Source organism: Mesoplodon mirus (genome assembly GCF_964341445.2).
Source record: "Mesoplodon mirus genome assembly, chromosome: 4".
In the NCBI taxonomy this organism is placed as follows: domain Eukaryota; kingdom Metazoa; phylum Chordata; class Mammalia; order Artiodactyla; family Ziphiidae; genus Mesoplodon; species Mesoplodon mirus.
Genome location: NC_138979.1, coordinates 154,077,496 through 154,095,516, shown reverse-complemented (window position 1 = coordinate 154,095,516; position 18,021 = coordinate 154,077,496). Strand labels below are relative to the sequence as shown.

At 37.2% G+C, this 18,021-nt stretch overlaps 1 protein-coding gene across 4 annotated transcripts in view; it reads right to left on the bottom strand.

Moving 5' to 3' along the window:
• Positions 1-297: 297 nt before the first annotated feature.
• PALS1 (protein associated with LIN7 1, MAGUK p55 family member) overlaps positions 298-18,021 on the bottom strand; it is a 104,073-nt gene continuing 86,349 nt past the window's right edge. For all 4 annotated transcript variants that reach the window (XM_082619911.1, XM_082619913.1, XM_082619912.1 and 1 more), the window contains exons 13-15: positions 15,742-15,944; positions 13,941-14,051; positions 298-3,305 (exon numbers count right to left, since the gene is read on the bottom strand). In XM_082619911.1, coding sequence (XP_082476037.1) covers positions 3,129-3,305; positions 13,941-14,051; positions 15,742-15,944 — 491 coding nt within the window. In that variant the 3' untranslated portion in view covers positions 298-3,128. The remainder of the gene's footprint in view (positions 3,306-13,940; positions 14,052-15,741; positions 15,945-18,021) is intronic.

The following is an 18,021-nucleotide window of genomic DNA, read 5'->3' as shown; positions in this document are numbered from 1 at the left end:
AGTATTACATACCTTCTTCCCCAGAAAACTAGTTCCAGAGTTCAGCTTTAAGTAAGTTGTCTATCTTTAATACAGTTTAAACAAACAATTAAGGAAACAGAACCTACATTTGTGCCAGTAGGGGGCACTTCCCCACTGTGAAGAATAAATTAAAACGTATTTGTGTTTCACCCAGAGGTTCCAATGGACTTGATTCTGGCAAAACTTGAAGACAAGGGTGGGTCATTTTAGATGTGTTGAAACCTTGAATGGCAGAGGATATAAACACAGCAAGAGAAAGTATTCAGTGACTTAAAATTTGAAATATAATTTTACTTTTTATTTTTACATTACAATGTGCAGTGTTACATCTCAAAACAACAGAGTGCAGATACAGGCAGGATAAGAGTACAAAGGAGAATTAACAATAGATGTCAGAAAGGTTACCTTTATTAAGGCTAAATCCCTGGTTTAAATTTTCCACACACATTCACAGAATTACATTCAAATTATTCCTTAGGCCATGAGAAAAGAAAAAAAAAATCCAGACATTAGATTTTCATAGAAAGCAAATCTGGATTAATCTGAACACTATTCTCCTTTCTGTTTGTTCTGACTTAAGAAAATTTAGTAAAGGAAGATTATTTCCTTACTTGAACTAATGTACATTTCATTAGCGATTGGTATCCTTCCTATAAGTGGTTAAGACCTCCCTCCACACTGGGGTCTCCAATCAGGACCACAGAGGGACAGGAAATGGAATTGGCCAGAGCGGCGTGGAGCACAACTAGGTGGAGAGCAAGGCTTTTTTCCATTTTCTTTCAAGGAAGTCAGCAACAACTCAGTTTTCACTTTGTAGGGACTATGTTGAATATCAGCACATCCGTATCACCAGGATTGAGGAAACATTTCTATCCCTCTACCACTGCTGATGAGGAAGGAGAAAATTATATAGGACTTAACTGATCCCCAAAATACCTCATCAGCTTAGATTTTTAAGAAGTATACTATGGCATAGCATGTGCCTCGGTAGGGGACTTGGACTTGCTTGTTAAAGCCATGCCTGAGTCTGCATAGTACATGGCCCTGGTGTTGGCCCTGTGGTCTACAGGTAACTCAGGGACTAGCACAGCAGCCACTTACTGACACCACCTGAAATCTCATTCTAACTTGACTCAAACTGCAAACGTTTAGATCTTAGGGTTGAAAGTTGTCAGTTATGATAAGCAGCTCACAAAACTCCACTGTCTACCACAGACTACCTTTCATTCCTAAAGAGAAAGTAAACTGGAAAACTGAAAAGCTTAAGTACTTACAGTGCCTTGTTTTCAGTGCTGAAAATCACTGTGACCTTTGCATTTTCCTGCCATAAACTGGAGCGTTTCATACCTGAAGAGACAGTATGTATGGGATTCCTTCCCTCAACCTAGGAATGTTACTTTCTTCCTAAGGAACATTATCTTGAAAGTATTTCCACACAAGATATATTCCACAGCCAACTTTGAGGCCATGTGAATTTCAACAGAAAAAGGCAGCATATAAACTGTCTACAATTTGTTCAAATAATATTATGCAAAGGAGAAAAACTCAAGTATGTACATGACACTGAGACAAACTACTCATTAAAAACAGTTGCTTATGTTAAATTAAGTGACAATTCAGTATTATTCCAGTGTTTAGCTTTGGGAACAGGAATTGTTGTAGCTAAAGTCACCATATAAATAAAATCAAGACATTCACATTTGAGGTGGTTTGTCACACATCACACCATCCCTTAAGCCTTGAAAATACTACTAATTAACTTTCCATGCCAATTACAGAAGTCGAATTTTAAAGCTACAAGCTATAGAGACAATATGAAAGTTCCATTAGCTTAAATGTTTTATGATTTAGCTTGCTGCATTCTGATCATAAGAGGCAGACCTTATCAGGATAAAAACCTCTTTCTATATGCTTAACTTTCCCCCTGCAATATTCTTTTCCTAAAATGTTCAAATGACTTTCAGGTCATCTTCTCCTTCTGATCTCAAAGTCAATTGTCGTATCATTTCCTGCATATAATTTTATTCCAATGCTGAACAAGTGTAATCAATGACCATTTGCCAATCTATTAAATATTCGTATACAGTACAGCAACTATATTGATCACAGAATTCCAGTTTATTACCTACATATATAGCACAGTCATCAAATTATACTGTGCTCATATATAAAAATGAAAAAACTGTCAAATGTGCTATGTCCTTTTATGCATGTAAAAAACTATTTGCATCATGAGGAAGAAACTTAACAGTCAACAGTTTATATGAATTATCTGCCATTCATAAAAATGTAACTTATACATTCTATTGTACTATGCAGATCAGGAAAAGTAAGTAAAAGTTACCCAATCAGTTGCAACGATTAAAGAAAAAATTCAGAAAATTATACCTTTAAAAAGATCAGCGTATGTTGTATATGTTTTAGATCAGAGTCTAAAACAGGTGTGACCTTTGCACAAACCTTTCATGTGTGCAGTGGAGTCTGATCCACAAATTTGAGCTAAAAAAATTGGTGCTTCTAACGGAATGTTTTTATGAATTAAAAGACATACAAATGAATTCAAGCCTAACAGAGTAGCTCCAGACCAAAGTGGCACCATTTTTTTTTTAAAGTAGTTCTGGTGACTAACCAAATACTGTTGTCTTGCCCAGTGCACAGAAGCACAGTTTCCCTTCACCCACAAATTCCCATGAAGTCATTTAAGTTAACTGTTAAATAACATCAGTATTTATTACTATGTGAGACATGGACCATTGTGTATACACACAAAAGTTTTTCATGGAAATATGACTAGGCAGAGAAGATTTGGTTAGGTGAAAACAGAATTAAAAGGTTTTTATGTGGATAAAATGGAACTGCTCTGTTGAAAACTTCCATTTAAAATCCCCAAATGAGGCAAGAACCTCTAAAGCCAAGTACAGAGAATAAAGAATGCTGTTAATGAATTGCCTAAGGGGATTTTCTTCTCACTAGTTCAAGATCTAAGAACAGGTCTACAATTTATACTGCCTGCCACCTTCTCAGAGACTTGCTCAAGTATCAGGGCTATCTTCCTATTGGCAGTTTGCCAGATCAAGTCCAATCATGCCACAGAATGGATGTTTCCTTCACCTCAGCCAAGTGGATGGCACCCACTGAGGTTCAGTATCAAGTTTGTTAATCAACCTAAGCAATTCCTGATAGGCTTTATCAAGATCCGAGTTCACAATTGCTGTGTCAAAGTAGTGGCCATTGTTCTGCTCCATCTCTCTAGTCTTCTCAATGATTTCTCTCAACTCTTCAGGCTGCAAAGAGAAAATAAAAATTATGAGGTAGGGCTTCCCTGGTGGCGCAGTGGTTGAGAGTCCGCCTGCCGATGCAGGGGACACGGGTTCATGCCCTGGTCCGGGAAGATCCCACATGCCGCGGAGAGGCTGGGCCCGTGAGCCATGGCCGCTGAGCCTGCACGTCCAGAGCCTGTGCTCCGCAACGGGAGAGGCCACAACAGTGAGAGGCCCGCGTACCGCAAAAAAAAAAAAAAAAAATGAGGTAATCCATTCCTTACCAAAATATACAATGAGTCAGAGATGGCTGAAGAACAAGAAATGGCCTTAACGCTGCTTTCCTTCTGTCTCAAAATACTCAGCCTCCAGTGTTCAACCCAACCCTGTCATGGCCACAGGGATTTCCTTTGCTCTGGCATCTTCAGCACTCACACTGCAAACCATTTGCAACTCAATATAACCTGTTTATACTGCTGTTTAGGTTTTTATATATTTCTGTCTTATCCACAGGACTAGAGGCTTCAAGAGCACAGACTGTTACTTTGAATTCCCTAAGACGTTCGCTTTCAAACATTTCAGGGCACCATAACCTCTTCCTAAAAATAACATCTTCTGTAACAGAGTGAACCTTTCTGGCAGGACCTTAAGTGCCACCTGCTCTTGGCTCTTATAAAGAACCCCTGCCCTCTATATCTGTTGCAGAGTTAAAAAGAGTAAACATGAGAAAAGGATCAACAGAATGGGTATCTTTTTCTATGAAAACACTGCTGGGAAATCCAAGATTTTAATAATCTAATATATTTTTGGGGGAAAATAGCTTTTAAAAAATTGCTTCTCTGCTTTCAATACACAAAGGAGGTCTTCAAGATGCAAAAACAAGTATCTTAAGAAGAGTTTGGGAAGCCATATAGAGCAGGCTACTTTAAAATAATGCGTAAAGGAAACAGCTGTTTCACAGATAAGCAGATGGCAAGGTTATATGCAAAACTTATCAAGAACCTTCTGATAATCAGGCACATGTGTCCAAGAAAGTGAAACTGCCCACAAATCACCCCTGTCAATGAAGAGAACTAATTAAATGTCCATATGTCTCAGATATAAAGGCCACACATCAATACTATATTGGACCCACAATACCAAACAATTTGTATTGTTCAACTGGTTGAACTTTTTTAACAGAAAGAAAACATTAAAAATATGACAGTGTATATATGTCCATGCCACTCTCTCACTTTGTCACAGCTTACCCTTCCCCCTCCCCATATCCTCAAGTCCATTCTCTAGTAGGTCTGTGTCTTTATTCCCATCTTATCCGTAGGTTCTTCATGACCTTTTTTTTTTTCTTAGATTCCATATATATGTGTTAGCATACTGTATTCGTTTTTCTCTTTCTGACTTACTTCACTCTGTATGACAGACTCTAGGTCCATCCACCTCACTACAGCCGCATAGCACAGGGAGATCAGCTCGGTGGTTTGTGACCACCTAGAGGGGTGGGATGGGGGGGTGGGAGGGAGGGAGACGCAAGAGGGAAGAGATGTGGGAACATATGTATATGTATAACTGATTCACTTTGTTATATAGCAGAAACTAACACACCATTGTAAAGCAATTATACTGCAATAAAGATGTTAAAAAAAAACAGTAGAAGTAGTTACAAATACCACCTATGACCATGTGACCAGTTAAAGAAATAAGGACTGCAGTTGTCATAAGTATTTCTTCATTATTTACTTCAGAATACATTTTTATTAAAGTATCTTTGTTTTCTTCCCTCTCTTATTTCCTTATCATGTAACATAAGATCATATATCACAGTGTTAAGTACTATTAATTTTATATCATTGTCTTTAAGTTATGGGATATTAAAGATAAACATAAGGAAAAAAAAATATATGACAGCTCTGGCTTGTCCTGAATCAGTTTCTTGTGTGGCCCTCTAATTTTCATTCTGGAATGTTGTGCATCTGGCTCTGGTACACAGAATCCTTTGTTTCCCAGCAGGGACTCTACTACACCACTGTAACTGAACATACTGTGACATTCTGGTTAAAACATGTCTACTCAAAGCTCAAGATTATTGAAAGAACATTCTAGAATTCAAGGTAGAATCTAAACCTTGTGTTACTAGATTTGAAATATAAATGTTAAGCCCCACATCTTACATAGATTCACATGAATATCTAATCCACCTAGTTTTTCTTTATCAAATTTAAGTATTCATCTTTTGCCAAAATGACTTATTTACTTGGTAGTTTATGTTTTAATTTTTCAAATTACAATTCATGACGAAACAAAATGTTTTTGCTCAAATATCTTTGGCCTGAAAAAATTATCTATAGGCAAAATTGACCATAACAGTTCACACTATTAGTTTACAACTCTCAAGCCCCCATTACAGCAGAACAGATTCATAGTACAATGAAATAACTGATTATTTAAATTTTGCATTTGGTGAGGAACACCATCACTTTCCTAGCACTATCTCACAGAGTTAAAATTGAGAATTTGTTTTTACTCAACACTTCTACTGTGTGATAAAACACTAATACCAAAGGAGATAAAACATAAAAGGCAATCAGATACACTACCCTTTACCCAACAGCTGCAAAATATACATTCTTACTGGTGTGCAGGAACATGCACCAAGATAGAACAGATACTGGGTCATAATATAAGACTCAACAAGATTTGAAAGACTGACATCTTACAGAGTATGTTCTCTTACCACAGTGGAATTGTAAATCAATAAAATATTTTATAAACCTCCAATAGATGGAAATTAGATACTTCTAAATAACCCATGGGTTAAAGAAAATGACAGAGGAAACTAGAAAATATTTCTAACAAAATGGTAATGAAAAATATAACCTTAATTTGTAGGATGCAACTTAAGAACTACTTAGAAGGAAATTTATAACTTTATATTAGAAAAGAAGAAAGGTTTAAAAATCATCTAAATTTTCTTCAGAAACTAGAGCAAGTGCAAATTAAAGCCAAAGTAAGTATAAGGAAAGAATAAAAATAAGTCAATTACATGGAAAATAGTCAAACAATAAAGAAAATTAACAAAGAAGAAAGTCTCATTTCTTTTTCTGAAGTGTTTTGGTTATTCTTTAAAATTTCCATACAAATTTTAAAATAATCATTTCAATTTCCAGAGAAAAGCCCACTGGGATTTATTCTGCCCAGATAACAAGTTTCTTGAGATATAATTCATTTACAATTCACCCATTTAATGGTGAACAGGAAGCAATTCAATGGGGGATTCATACAATTTACCCACTTAAAATGTACAATTCAATAGTATAATCACAGAGGAGTTGTGCAATCAACACCACAATCAATTTCAAAACATTTTCATCACCCTCCATCCGCCCTCGCCCCCCTCCCTCCAAAACCCCATAGTCATTAGCAGCCACTCCCCATTTTCTCCCAACCCCCAGCCCTAGGAAACCACTAATCTACTTCAGGTCTCTATAGATTTGCTTATTCTGGACATTCCAAATAATGGAATCATACAAAATATGGTCTTTTGTGACTGGGTTCTTTTACTTATGTTTTCAAGGTTCATCCATGTTGTACCATGTATCAGTACTTCATTCCTTTTAATGACCATTTTTCGAGAAATGATAAAGCTACAGTAATCAAGACAATGTGATTTAGCATAAATACAGAATAGAGTCCAGAAATAATCCTTCCCCACTACGTATTTGGTCAAGTCATTTTTGACAAAGATGCCAATGTAATTCAATGGGAAAAAAGGGATACCCTTTTTCAAGAAATGATACTAAAGCAATTGGATAGCCATGTGTGATTAAAAAAAAAACAAACCCTTACCTCACACCAAAATAAAGATTAATTTGAGATAGATTATAGACCTTAAAGGGAAAGCTAATACAAGAAAGCTTTTAGAAGAAAATACAGAATAAATCTTTATAATCTTGGAGTAGGCAAATTTTTTTAGACAATACACAAAAATCATTAACCATAAGAAAAATGAAAAAAATTATGCAGTTGACCCTTGAACAACACAGGTTTGAACTGTGTATACAGAGATGTTTTTCAATAAATACAGTTCTACATGATCCATGGTTGGCTGAATCTGAAGACATGAAACTGTGAATATGGAAGGCCAAGTATGGGACTTAAGCATCCTCCATTTTGGTATCACAGCAGGTCCTGGAACCAATCTCCCGTGGATACCAAGGGAGAGAGGTACTTCATTAAAAACAATTCTGATCTTCAAAAAATATGTTTTTAAATTACAAAGACTTTGAAAAAATATTTATATCCAGAATATATAAAGAATTTTTACAATTCAACAAGAAAGCAACTCAATAAAAAAAATAAAACTTGAGACATTTCACGAAAGAATTTGTCCAAATGACTACATGAAAAGATTCTATCATTAGTCATCAGGAAAATGCAAATGAAAACCACAATGGTAACACTTCACACCTATTAGAATGACTAAAAAGTTGTTACAAAACAACAGCAAAAGTTGATAAGGATGTAGAGCAAATGGAACCAAAGAGAGTGTAGAAATCTGTTTATAAAATAGTTTTGTACTTTTTATACACTTAAAACATACACTTATCATTTGATCCAGCAATTCAAGAAAAATGAAAACATATGTCCACCAAAAAACTATGAATGTTTAGAGCTGCTTTAGTCACTAGCTCAAAATTGGAAACAACCCTAATGGCTTTTAACTGGTAAATGGACAAATTGTGATATATTTAGATCATGGTACACAACTCAGCAATAAGATATGAACTACTGTTAGATGCAACATAGATGAATCTTAAAAACATTGTACTTATCAAAAGCTAGATACAGGACTTCCTTGGTGGCGCAGTGGTTAAGAACCCGCCTGCCAATGCAGGGGACACGGGTTTGAGCCCTGGTCTGGGAAGATCCCACATGCCACAGAGCAACTAAGCCCGTGCGCCACAACTGCTGAGCCTGCGCTCTAGAGCAAGTGAGCCACAGCTACTGAGCCCACATGCCACAGCTGCTGAAGCCCTAGCACCTAGAGCCCGTGCTCCGCAACGAGAAGCCACCGCAATGAGAAGCCCACACACTTCAACGAAGAGTGGCCCCCGCTCACTGCAACTAGAGAAAGCCCGCGTGCAGCAAGGAAGACCCAACACAGCCCAAAATAAATAATAAATAAATAAATTTATTTTTTAAAAAAAGCTAGATACAAATTTAAACTTACTTATAAATGGTTATAAACTTAAACTTATAAATGGTTTCCATTTATATGAACTTCCAGAACAGACAAATCTATAGTGACAGAAAGTAGGTAAGTGGTCACCTAGGAAAGAGTGGAGGGGTATTAACTTTAAAGGGGTGTGAGAGAACTTTTCTAGAGTGATGAAAATGTTCTAAATGTTGATTGGCATGGTGGTTTCACAGGTATACATTTTGCCAAAACTCACTAAATTATACAATTAAAATGCATGCATGTAAAGTAATCTCAATAAAGTTAATTTTTTAAAATTAGAAAACTATAATTAGAAAATCAAGCACATCGTATACTGCTAAAACACTGTGGTAACTGATTAAGTTCCTGCTTTAAAAACATGTATATAGTTGACCCTTGAACAACACAGGTTTGAAATGCACAGTCCACTTGTACACAGATTTTTTTCAATAGTTAATACTACAGTACTACACTATCTGCAGTTGGTTGAATCTGAGGATGTGGAACTGCAGATATGGAGGGCCAACTATAAGTTACACACAGATTTTCAACTGTGTTGAAAATTTTGGTGCCCAAACCCCACATTGTTCAAGGGTCAACTGTTAATAGGTATTCTTTCTAGAACTCACTCAATCTGAATTAAAAATAAAGTAGGTAAAAATATTAAATATTACAATTAAATATTAAAATATCAAAAATAAAATAGGTAAAAAAATTCCAAGAGAGCACTGGCAGAGACCACAAACCCAAAGAAAGTTGCTTAACATGTTTTGCAATGGCATGTGGCCCTTGGCGTGGTATCAAATTCTTGCTGGAGAAGAATAACCTAACAAAAAATAAGTGTGCATGTCAGAAAATAGAAAATTAGGTTGAACAAGTAAAATGGAGTCCATTTTGGTCCTTAATGTGCATCCCTCTCCTAGAACCACTACAGTATTTCTGGTCTACCAAAGTAGTTAACTGGGCACCAAGTTTCGTAGACTATCGATCTAGTTTTCCTTATTATATGTGATCCTCCTCAAGAACAGCCAGCGACCATGTCTCATATTTCTTTTTTTTTTTGAATTTTATTTTAGTTTTTTAATACAGCAGGTTCTTATTAGTTATCTATTTTATACATATTAGTGTCTATATGTCAATCCCAATCTCCCAGTTCATCCCACCACCACCACCTCCCCAGCTTTATGTCTCAGATTTCTTTTGTATCATCTCAAGTGCTTAGGACAGCAGATACTCTGACCCCACTTATTTATGAACTTGCACTTGTGTTGCAAAAATGAAAAAGGAGTGAAACACTACGTTAACCAGCTGGCCTACTTAGCCTAAACAAAGCAACCAGAATTATGCTCAACACAAAGGATGGGAAAGTCCCTGATGTCGAAGACACTGAAAAATACCACCTTCACGTATAGACTGAATAACAAACGTAAGTAGACCCAGAGTAGAAAAAGATACCTTGGGGAGGAAGAAAGAGGGCTGGTGGGTGTGGTGAACAGTCAAGAGTCAAAGACTTCTGAGGAGATTTTAGGGAGGAGTATTATGTGTTTTTATGGCTTTTAAGGAGATTTAAAGGCATAGCAAATGAAATGAGATCTAAGTGATTCCTTTGTAAAATAGAAATTTTTAGGAAATCGGTAAAAAACAAGGAAGAGTATTTGTTACTTTGATATAGCATGTCACTTGATGGTTTTCATTTCATACATTTAAATAAAATGTCAATGCTTTCTAATTAATATATCAATATATTATCATTTAATTTTTAGTACTGTTTGGTATAATATGGACTACCTCAACCACATCCAGCATCTAAAATAATTAGCTGCCTGGGGCCTAGAGTCCTGGGCGGCTGCTGAGAGGGCCTTCCTGGCCTGTCGGTGCCTGCGGACTGCTGCAGGCTTCTCCTGGGCATCCAGTCCTGGTTGGCTGCGTGTGGTGGCCTGCAGGGCTCTGAGTGGGCAGGGCCCTACACCAGCGATAGACTTAAAGGGAGGAGAACTCGTCAGTGACGACACTGTGCGGGTTAATTTGGGAAGTGATGGTTAAAGTTTCTGGCTTTAGACTCCTTATTTATGTTGTTAATTTTGATGGGGGTAGAGATGGAAGCTGGTCCCGTTAACAATGAGTTCTCAGTCTGGAGAGGAAAACAAATCAAGGTGAACTGAAGAAAATAAGTCCTTCCCTAAAGGAGATAGAAGATGGGAAGATGAGATGTCAGAAGATAATGACAACGGCAGTAGAGATGAGGCTGTTGTCCCTAAGAATGGTAGGAAGGTTGCTACTGCTCCAGGAAATAAAATCGAAAAAAAAAAGTTTCTGGCTCCCATGTTTGCTGAGAAATTAATATCACCACACGGGAAGGGAGCCACAGGGGCCAATTTGCCAAAAGACAGGAGGAGTGCCAAGCTCAAGGACCATGAGAAGAGACATGAGAACTCTGAGGAGGATGAAGAGCCTATGAAGAAAGCACCTGATAAACAGAAGAAGGAAATGACCAAACAGAAGGCTTCCACTGAAACCAAAAAACAGAAATTAGGAGGAGATTTGGTTAGTGAATTTTAAATCTGCTGATGACCAGGAAAAAGCCCTGGAACTTAGTGAAACAAAGGTCCTTTGTTTGGATATGAAATTAAATTGAAGAAACCAAAGGGAAAGGAAACAAAGAAAGATCGAAATGCCAAAACACTTTTGATCAAGAACCTGCCTGACAAAGTCACTCGGCATGAATTAATAGAAGCGTTTTAGGATGCTTTTCAAATCAGATTGGTGAGCAAGGATAGGATGAGTGAAAGGATCGCCTATATTGACTTCAAGTCACAGGCCGATGCACAGCGAGCCTTGGAAGAGAGGCAAGGAACAGAGATCGGTGGGCTTGCTGTAGTTCTGGACCTTGACGGAGAAAAAAGCCAAGGCCAAGATGAAAGAGATGGAAAAAAGAGCACTTGGAGAATGGGAAAACGAAAGAACAAGAAAGCCATGCATTTCAAGAAAAATGTGAGAGAGCTTATTTCTTTGTGGAGGTAAAGAATGTTCCTACATGTTTAATATGCAAACAAAGTCTGTCTGTGTCGAGAGAATGTAACCTAAAAAACACCATTATGAAAGCAACCATCATAGGAACCACGATGGATTTACAGAAAAGATGTGATAGAAAATTCAACGAGCTGAAAAAAAGACTGAAATTTCAACATGATTTGCTTTTGAACGTGAATGAAATAAGTGCTGCTGCCATGAAATATAGTATGTATTAAGCGAGAAAATTGCCTGGTCAGAAAAACCTCTTGCAGATGGTGAGTTTATCAAAGACTGTCTGTTGAGCGCAGCAGAAATCATGTGCCCTGAACGGAGACACGCAATTGCCAACATAAGACTAACTGGTAATGTTGTTGCCCAGCATGTTAACAGTACGACTGAGAACTTGCAGGACAAGTTGCAAGAAAAAGCTGAATCATTTGTGGCTTTTTTCCACTGTAGCTCAGGAAGGTGTGGATGGAAATAACGCCCCCCACGTAGCTGTGTTTATTCATGGTGTCAATGAAACTTCTGATGTGACCGGAGAACTTCTGGACATGGTTCCCACGACAGGCACAACATCAGGAAATAGTTTTACGTGATGAGAAAAGTCTTAAAAAATTTAACGTGGACTGGTCAAAGTTGGTAAGTTATTAGCACAGATGGTGACTCTGTGATGGTTAGTGTTAAAGAACTAGTTACAAAACTGAGATCTAAAGTGTCAGGGCTTTGCCAAGACAAGGGACTCAAGTCTCTGCACGGTCTCATTCTCCAGGAGTCACTTTGTGCTAGAAGATTAAAAACGGATCACGTCATGGACATAGTTTATACCATAACCTGGATACACTCCCATGGCTCGGACCACAGAAATTGGTGCTTTGTTTAATCAGATGCACAATATGGAAACATGTTCTGCTCTATGGAACTTAAGTGGCTGAATTGTGGTGTGGTCCTAAGGCAGCTTTTTGAACAGTTGGAGGAAACTGACTTTTTCATGTCTTCTAGAGGAAAATCTGTGCCTCAGCTTACGAGCAAAGATTGGGTCAGACTTAACCTTTTTGGTTGACATTATTATAACATATCAACATGTTGGATATTTCTCTGCAAAGGCGTTCACAAGTGGTGACACAAATGTATGATTCAGTTGGCTCATTCCTAGTGAAATTGTGTCTTTGGGAGACTCATTTGGGAAGGAACAATCTGGCCCACTTTCCTACGATGAAATTAGTTTTTGAAAATGAAAATGACAGCCTGAACTACATTCCCCAAATTAAAGAGTTGAAGACTCAATTCCAAAAAAGGTTCTCTGACTTCTCCAACTTTATGAGAATGAACTAATATTGTTCAGTTCCCCTTTCTCAATTAGTATTAATAATGTGAATAAAGAGCTACAAATGGAAGTGAATTGCAGGTCAACACTATACTGAAAGCCAAATATGATGATGTTGGAATCCCAGAATTCTACAGATATCTTGGGAGGTTACCCTAAATATAAAAACCATTATGCAAAGATTCTGTTCATGTTTGGAAGTACTTATGTTTGTGAGCAGCTATTTTCTGCTATGAAACTAAAGAAAACTAAGTGCTGCTCAAAGTTAAAGGATTCAAAGATGAATTCTCTGCTGCATGTTGCAACACAAGATTCACAATCTCATGCTGATTGATATCTTGGGGCATAGGAAAGGAATGCCAGATTTTGAATTTCCAATCTGAGGAGTAATACATTATGGAACTTTGAATAATTATTTATATTTCCAAATTATATTTTTTCAATGCCAAATTTAAAGTACAATCTCTGGCATCATATGTTTGTACCTTATAACATATAAAATAAAATTTGACTATATTCTGGCAAAAAAAATAATAATAACTAAAAACATTTTTCCATTTCAGATCATACGAAAAGATCAAAGGCAGAAGACAAACAGAACAGAATTTCAATGAGAAAAAAGAAGAGAAAAGCAAGAGGACTCAAGTTTGGCTCCTTGCATATGTGGAATATCTGCAGATAAAAGTGGGTAATCACTAAGAATCTGCTGAGAGTATCTGGTGTGGGAGGAGGGTGTTACCTAATCCTTGTTAGAAATAACATAGATCTGTGTGAAGAAGTGTAAGGAAGTTTTAAGAAATGCCAAAGATGTATGTATTACTGTATGTATATATGGTAGTAATACATAAAAATGTATGTATTACTACCATACATTTGGAGTGATAATAGGGGATGTATGCGGAACAACAAGAGAAGCCCCCTGCTTTGGAGAGCTGCTGAAGTCCAACCAGAGGCAACTGTGGCAGTTTTGGGGAAAGTGTTATGGCAGAAAGAATAATCAGTTTGAAAGCCTAAGGTGATGTAGTTTTTAAGCACTGTGACATATTAAGCCATGACTGTTTCATGTTACTTTCGATGGAATAGTATGACAGTATAATAACTTTACCTTTGGATTCTTGCCCTCTTTGGCCAATAATGCCCGAAGTCTTTCTTGTGAAGGGGGTGCAATGAAGATAATATATGGTTTCAAGTCTGAGTTCCGGAGAGTCTTCAATGACTGTAAAGAAAAGATAGATCTTAACCATTCAATATAAGAATATATTGTGTACCTATAACACACACAGAATATTGGCTTACTCTTTTTATGTAATGAAATAAAATTAATGAAGAATTACAACTATGTGATGATAAAATACCCTGCTAAGAAGATCACACACAGATTAAAATAACCATATTAAAAATTCATTTTGAAGGAATTACAAATGAGCGGTCACCTTATCATGTGCCAGGGTCTAAATGCAAAAAGAATCAGAGAAAAACTTCACATATACATACAAAAGAAAATTCTGGAAAAGCACATCCAAGAAGAAAAAGCATACTGTCTGAATTAAGAGACTGTGGTTTTCACCTTGCCTTTGCATGAATGTGTGTCCCTAAATTGAAGCACTCTACAAAAATGGGGATTATAGGGACATGTCCTTTTCTATCTTAAAAACAGTAATTAAGACAATATGCTTAACTACTCTAAGTTCTTTGGTAAATCTGTTAGCCAAAATAATATAAAGAATTCTGAAGGAATTTAGTAAAAACATCAATCCTTCTCTTAAGTCTGATATTTATAATTAAAACAGCAGAGACTAATAAGCTCTTTTGTTCACTAAAAAATAAAGAAAACCTAATTACTATTTCAGGAAAGCCATTTTGGAATCAATTCTCTCTTTTTTAAAAAAAAATAAATTTATCTATCTTTGGCTGCGTTGGGTCTTTGTTGCTGTGCGCGGGCTTTCTTTAGTTGTGGTGAGCGGGGAGCGGGGGGCTACTCTTCGTTGTGGCACACGGGCTTCTCATTGTGGTGGCTTCTCTTGTTGCGGAGCACGGGCTCTAGGCACATGGGCTTCAGTAGTTGTGGCACACGGGCTCAGCAGTTGTGGTTCACAGGCTCTAGAGCGCAGGCTCGGTAGTTGTGGTGCACGGGTTTAGTTGCTCCGCGGCAAGTGGGATCTTCCCAAACCAGGGCTTGAACCCATGTCCCCTGCACTGGCAGGCGGATTCTTAACCCCTGCGCCACCAGGGAAGTCCCTCAATTCTCTTTCATATACATCTGTTTAATGACCACTGCCTATGTCTTGTGAGTTGATGTACACAGTAGGTTCCACCACATTAAGGAAAGTTTTATGCTAAAGCTGTACAATGTAGAAAAAGAAAAAAAATTCACAACAAACACAATCTTAAAAATCCCAAATTTCTAAAATTATTTTATTTTTAATGGAAATCTAAAAAGCAACTGTTAGTAATTTTTGAAGGTTTTCTTTTGTATGACAGATAATAGAACAGTGGACATTTTGTTAGATATAACCCAGCACTCATTATGATACTTACTAATACTTGAACTACATCATTTAAAACCATAAAAATGGCCTCTAATTATTCTAATTTTTCTCATATAAGAATCAGGAAAGGGAAATTCTTTTATAACCTTTAAGTACTATACCAGCACCACAGTTACTGTATTTTAAGTTTCAGAAAATATGTACATGTGTATATATGTAAGTTTGGAATATATGTATTTTCCCCTCAGAGGAAACTGAAAGAGATTTAGCAACCTAAATTCGTATGGAATCAGTGTGGAAAAACTGTATGAGAACTTAATTAGGTCCTGTGGTTCTTGGACCAAAATACAGTTTCCACTAAAAATTACTCTGTGAAAAATGTCCTCAAGTTCAACACCCTAAACCAAAATAGTTTACCTGTGTACGAAGACTTAAAAGACATATTTTGCCCGAGTTGATCACTTGCCGTACAGAATCTATGCTGGTTCCATACAAATTTTTCTCAAATTCACCATGCTCAATGAACTTCCCAGCTGCTACGTCTGCCTCAAATGCCTGCCGTGAAACAAAGTGGTAATCTCTACCGGCTACTTCATGGTCTCGCCGACTCCGAGTTGTATCTAGGCAAACAAAATCAGGTAAAAATAATGGACATGGATCAGAGTAAGGATGAGGGATAATTCTGCTAGTCAGAAAAAATGTTTATTTTGTAATACAAATTAAAAAATAATGAATTAAGGAAATGTTAGACCCCCATGTGTTTAATTTAACATTGACTGGTTTTATTTCTAGATTGAGAAATGAACAGAACTGTGTTTTTAGTATCTTAATAACCGTTACCTTTAATGTGTTTTATGCTTACACTCCAAATTACTTCATCTTGCATTTCATTTAAAATACTATCAGTCTGGGGACTTCCCTGGTGGCACAGTGGTTAAGAATCCGCCTGCCAATGCAGGGGACATGGATTTGAGCCCTGGTCTGGGAAGATCCCACATGCCATGGAGCAACTAAACCCATGCACCACAACCTACTGAGCCTGCACGCTAGAGCCTGCAAGCCACAACTACTGAGCCCGTGTGCCACAACTACTGAAGCCCAAGTGCCTACAGCCCATGGTCTACAACAAGAGAAGCCACTGCAATGAGAAGCCCACGCACTGCAACAAAGAGTAGCCCCTACTTGCTGCAACTAGAGAAAGCCCACGCACAGCAATGAAGACCCAACACAGCCAAAAATAAATATAAATAAATAAATTTTAAAAGTAAAATAAAATACTATCACTCAGTTTTTCCATAAGATTAGGTACTATACAATCTTTAAAAAGAACTTCTGTATTCAGAAATTAGGTCTAAATTTCTATCTTCTGCATCAGTTAAAAAAAACCAGGAGCTGGGATTGGAAGAATCAATATTGTCAAAATGACTCTACTACCCAAAGCAATCTACAGATTCAATGCAATCCCTATCAAACTACCATTGGCATTTTTCACAGAACTAGAACAAAAAATTTCAAAATTTGTTTGGAAAAACAAAAGACCCCGAATAGCCAAAGCAATCTTGAGAACGAAAAACGGAGCTGGAGGAATCAGGCTCCCTGACTTCAGACTATACTACAAAGCTACAGTAATCAAGACAGTGTGGTACTGGCACAAAAACAGAAAGATAGATCAATGGAACAGGATAGAAAGCCCAGAGATAAACCCACGCACATATGGTCAACTTATCTTTGATAAAGGAGGCAGGAATGTACAGTGGAGAAAGGACAGCCTCTTCAGTAAGTGGTGCTGGGAAAACTGGACAGGGACATGTAAAAGTATGAGATTAGATCACTCCCTAACACCATACACAAAAATAAGCTCAAAATGGATTAAAGACCTAAATGTAAGGCCAGAAACTATCAAACTCTTAGAGGAAAACATAGGCAGAACACTGTATGACATAAATCACAGCAAGATCCTTTTGGACCCACCTCCTAGAGAAATGGAAATAAAAACAAAGATAAACAAATGGGACCTAATGAAACTTCAAAGCTTTTGCACAGCAAAGGAAACCATAAACAAGACCAAAAGACAACCCTCAGAATGGGAGAAAATATTTGCAAATGAACCAACTGACAAAGGATTAATCTCCAAAATTTATAAGCAGCTCATGCAGCTCAATAGCAAAAAAACAAACAAGCCAATCCAAAAATGGCAGAAGGCTTAAATAGGCATTTCTCCAAAGAAGATATACAGATTGCCAAAAAACACATGAAAGAGTGCTCAACATCATTAATCATTAGAGAAATGCAAATCAAAACTACAATGAGATATCATCTCACACCAGTCAGAATGGCCATCATCAAGAAATCTAGAAACAATAAATGCTGGAGAGGGTGTGGAGAAAAGGGAACACTCTTGCACTGCTGGTGGGAATGTGAATTGGTACAGCCACTATGGAGAACAGTATGGAGGTTCCTTAAAAAACTAAATATAGAACTACCATATGACCCAGCAATCCCACTACTAGGCATATACCCTGAGAAAACCATAATTCAAAAAGAGACATGTACCAAAATGTTCATTGCAGCTCTATTCACAATAGCCTGGAGCTGGAAACAACCTAAGTGTCCATCATCGGATGAATGGATAAAGAAGATGTGGCACATATATACAATGGAATATTACTCAGCCATAAAAAGAAACGAAACTGAGCT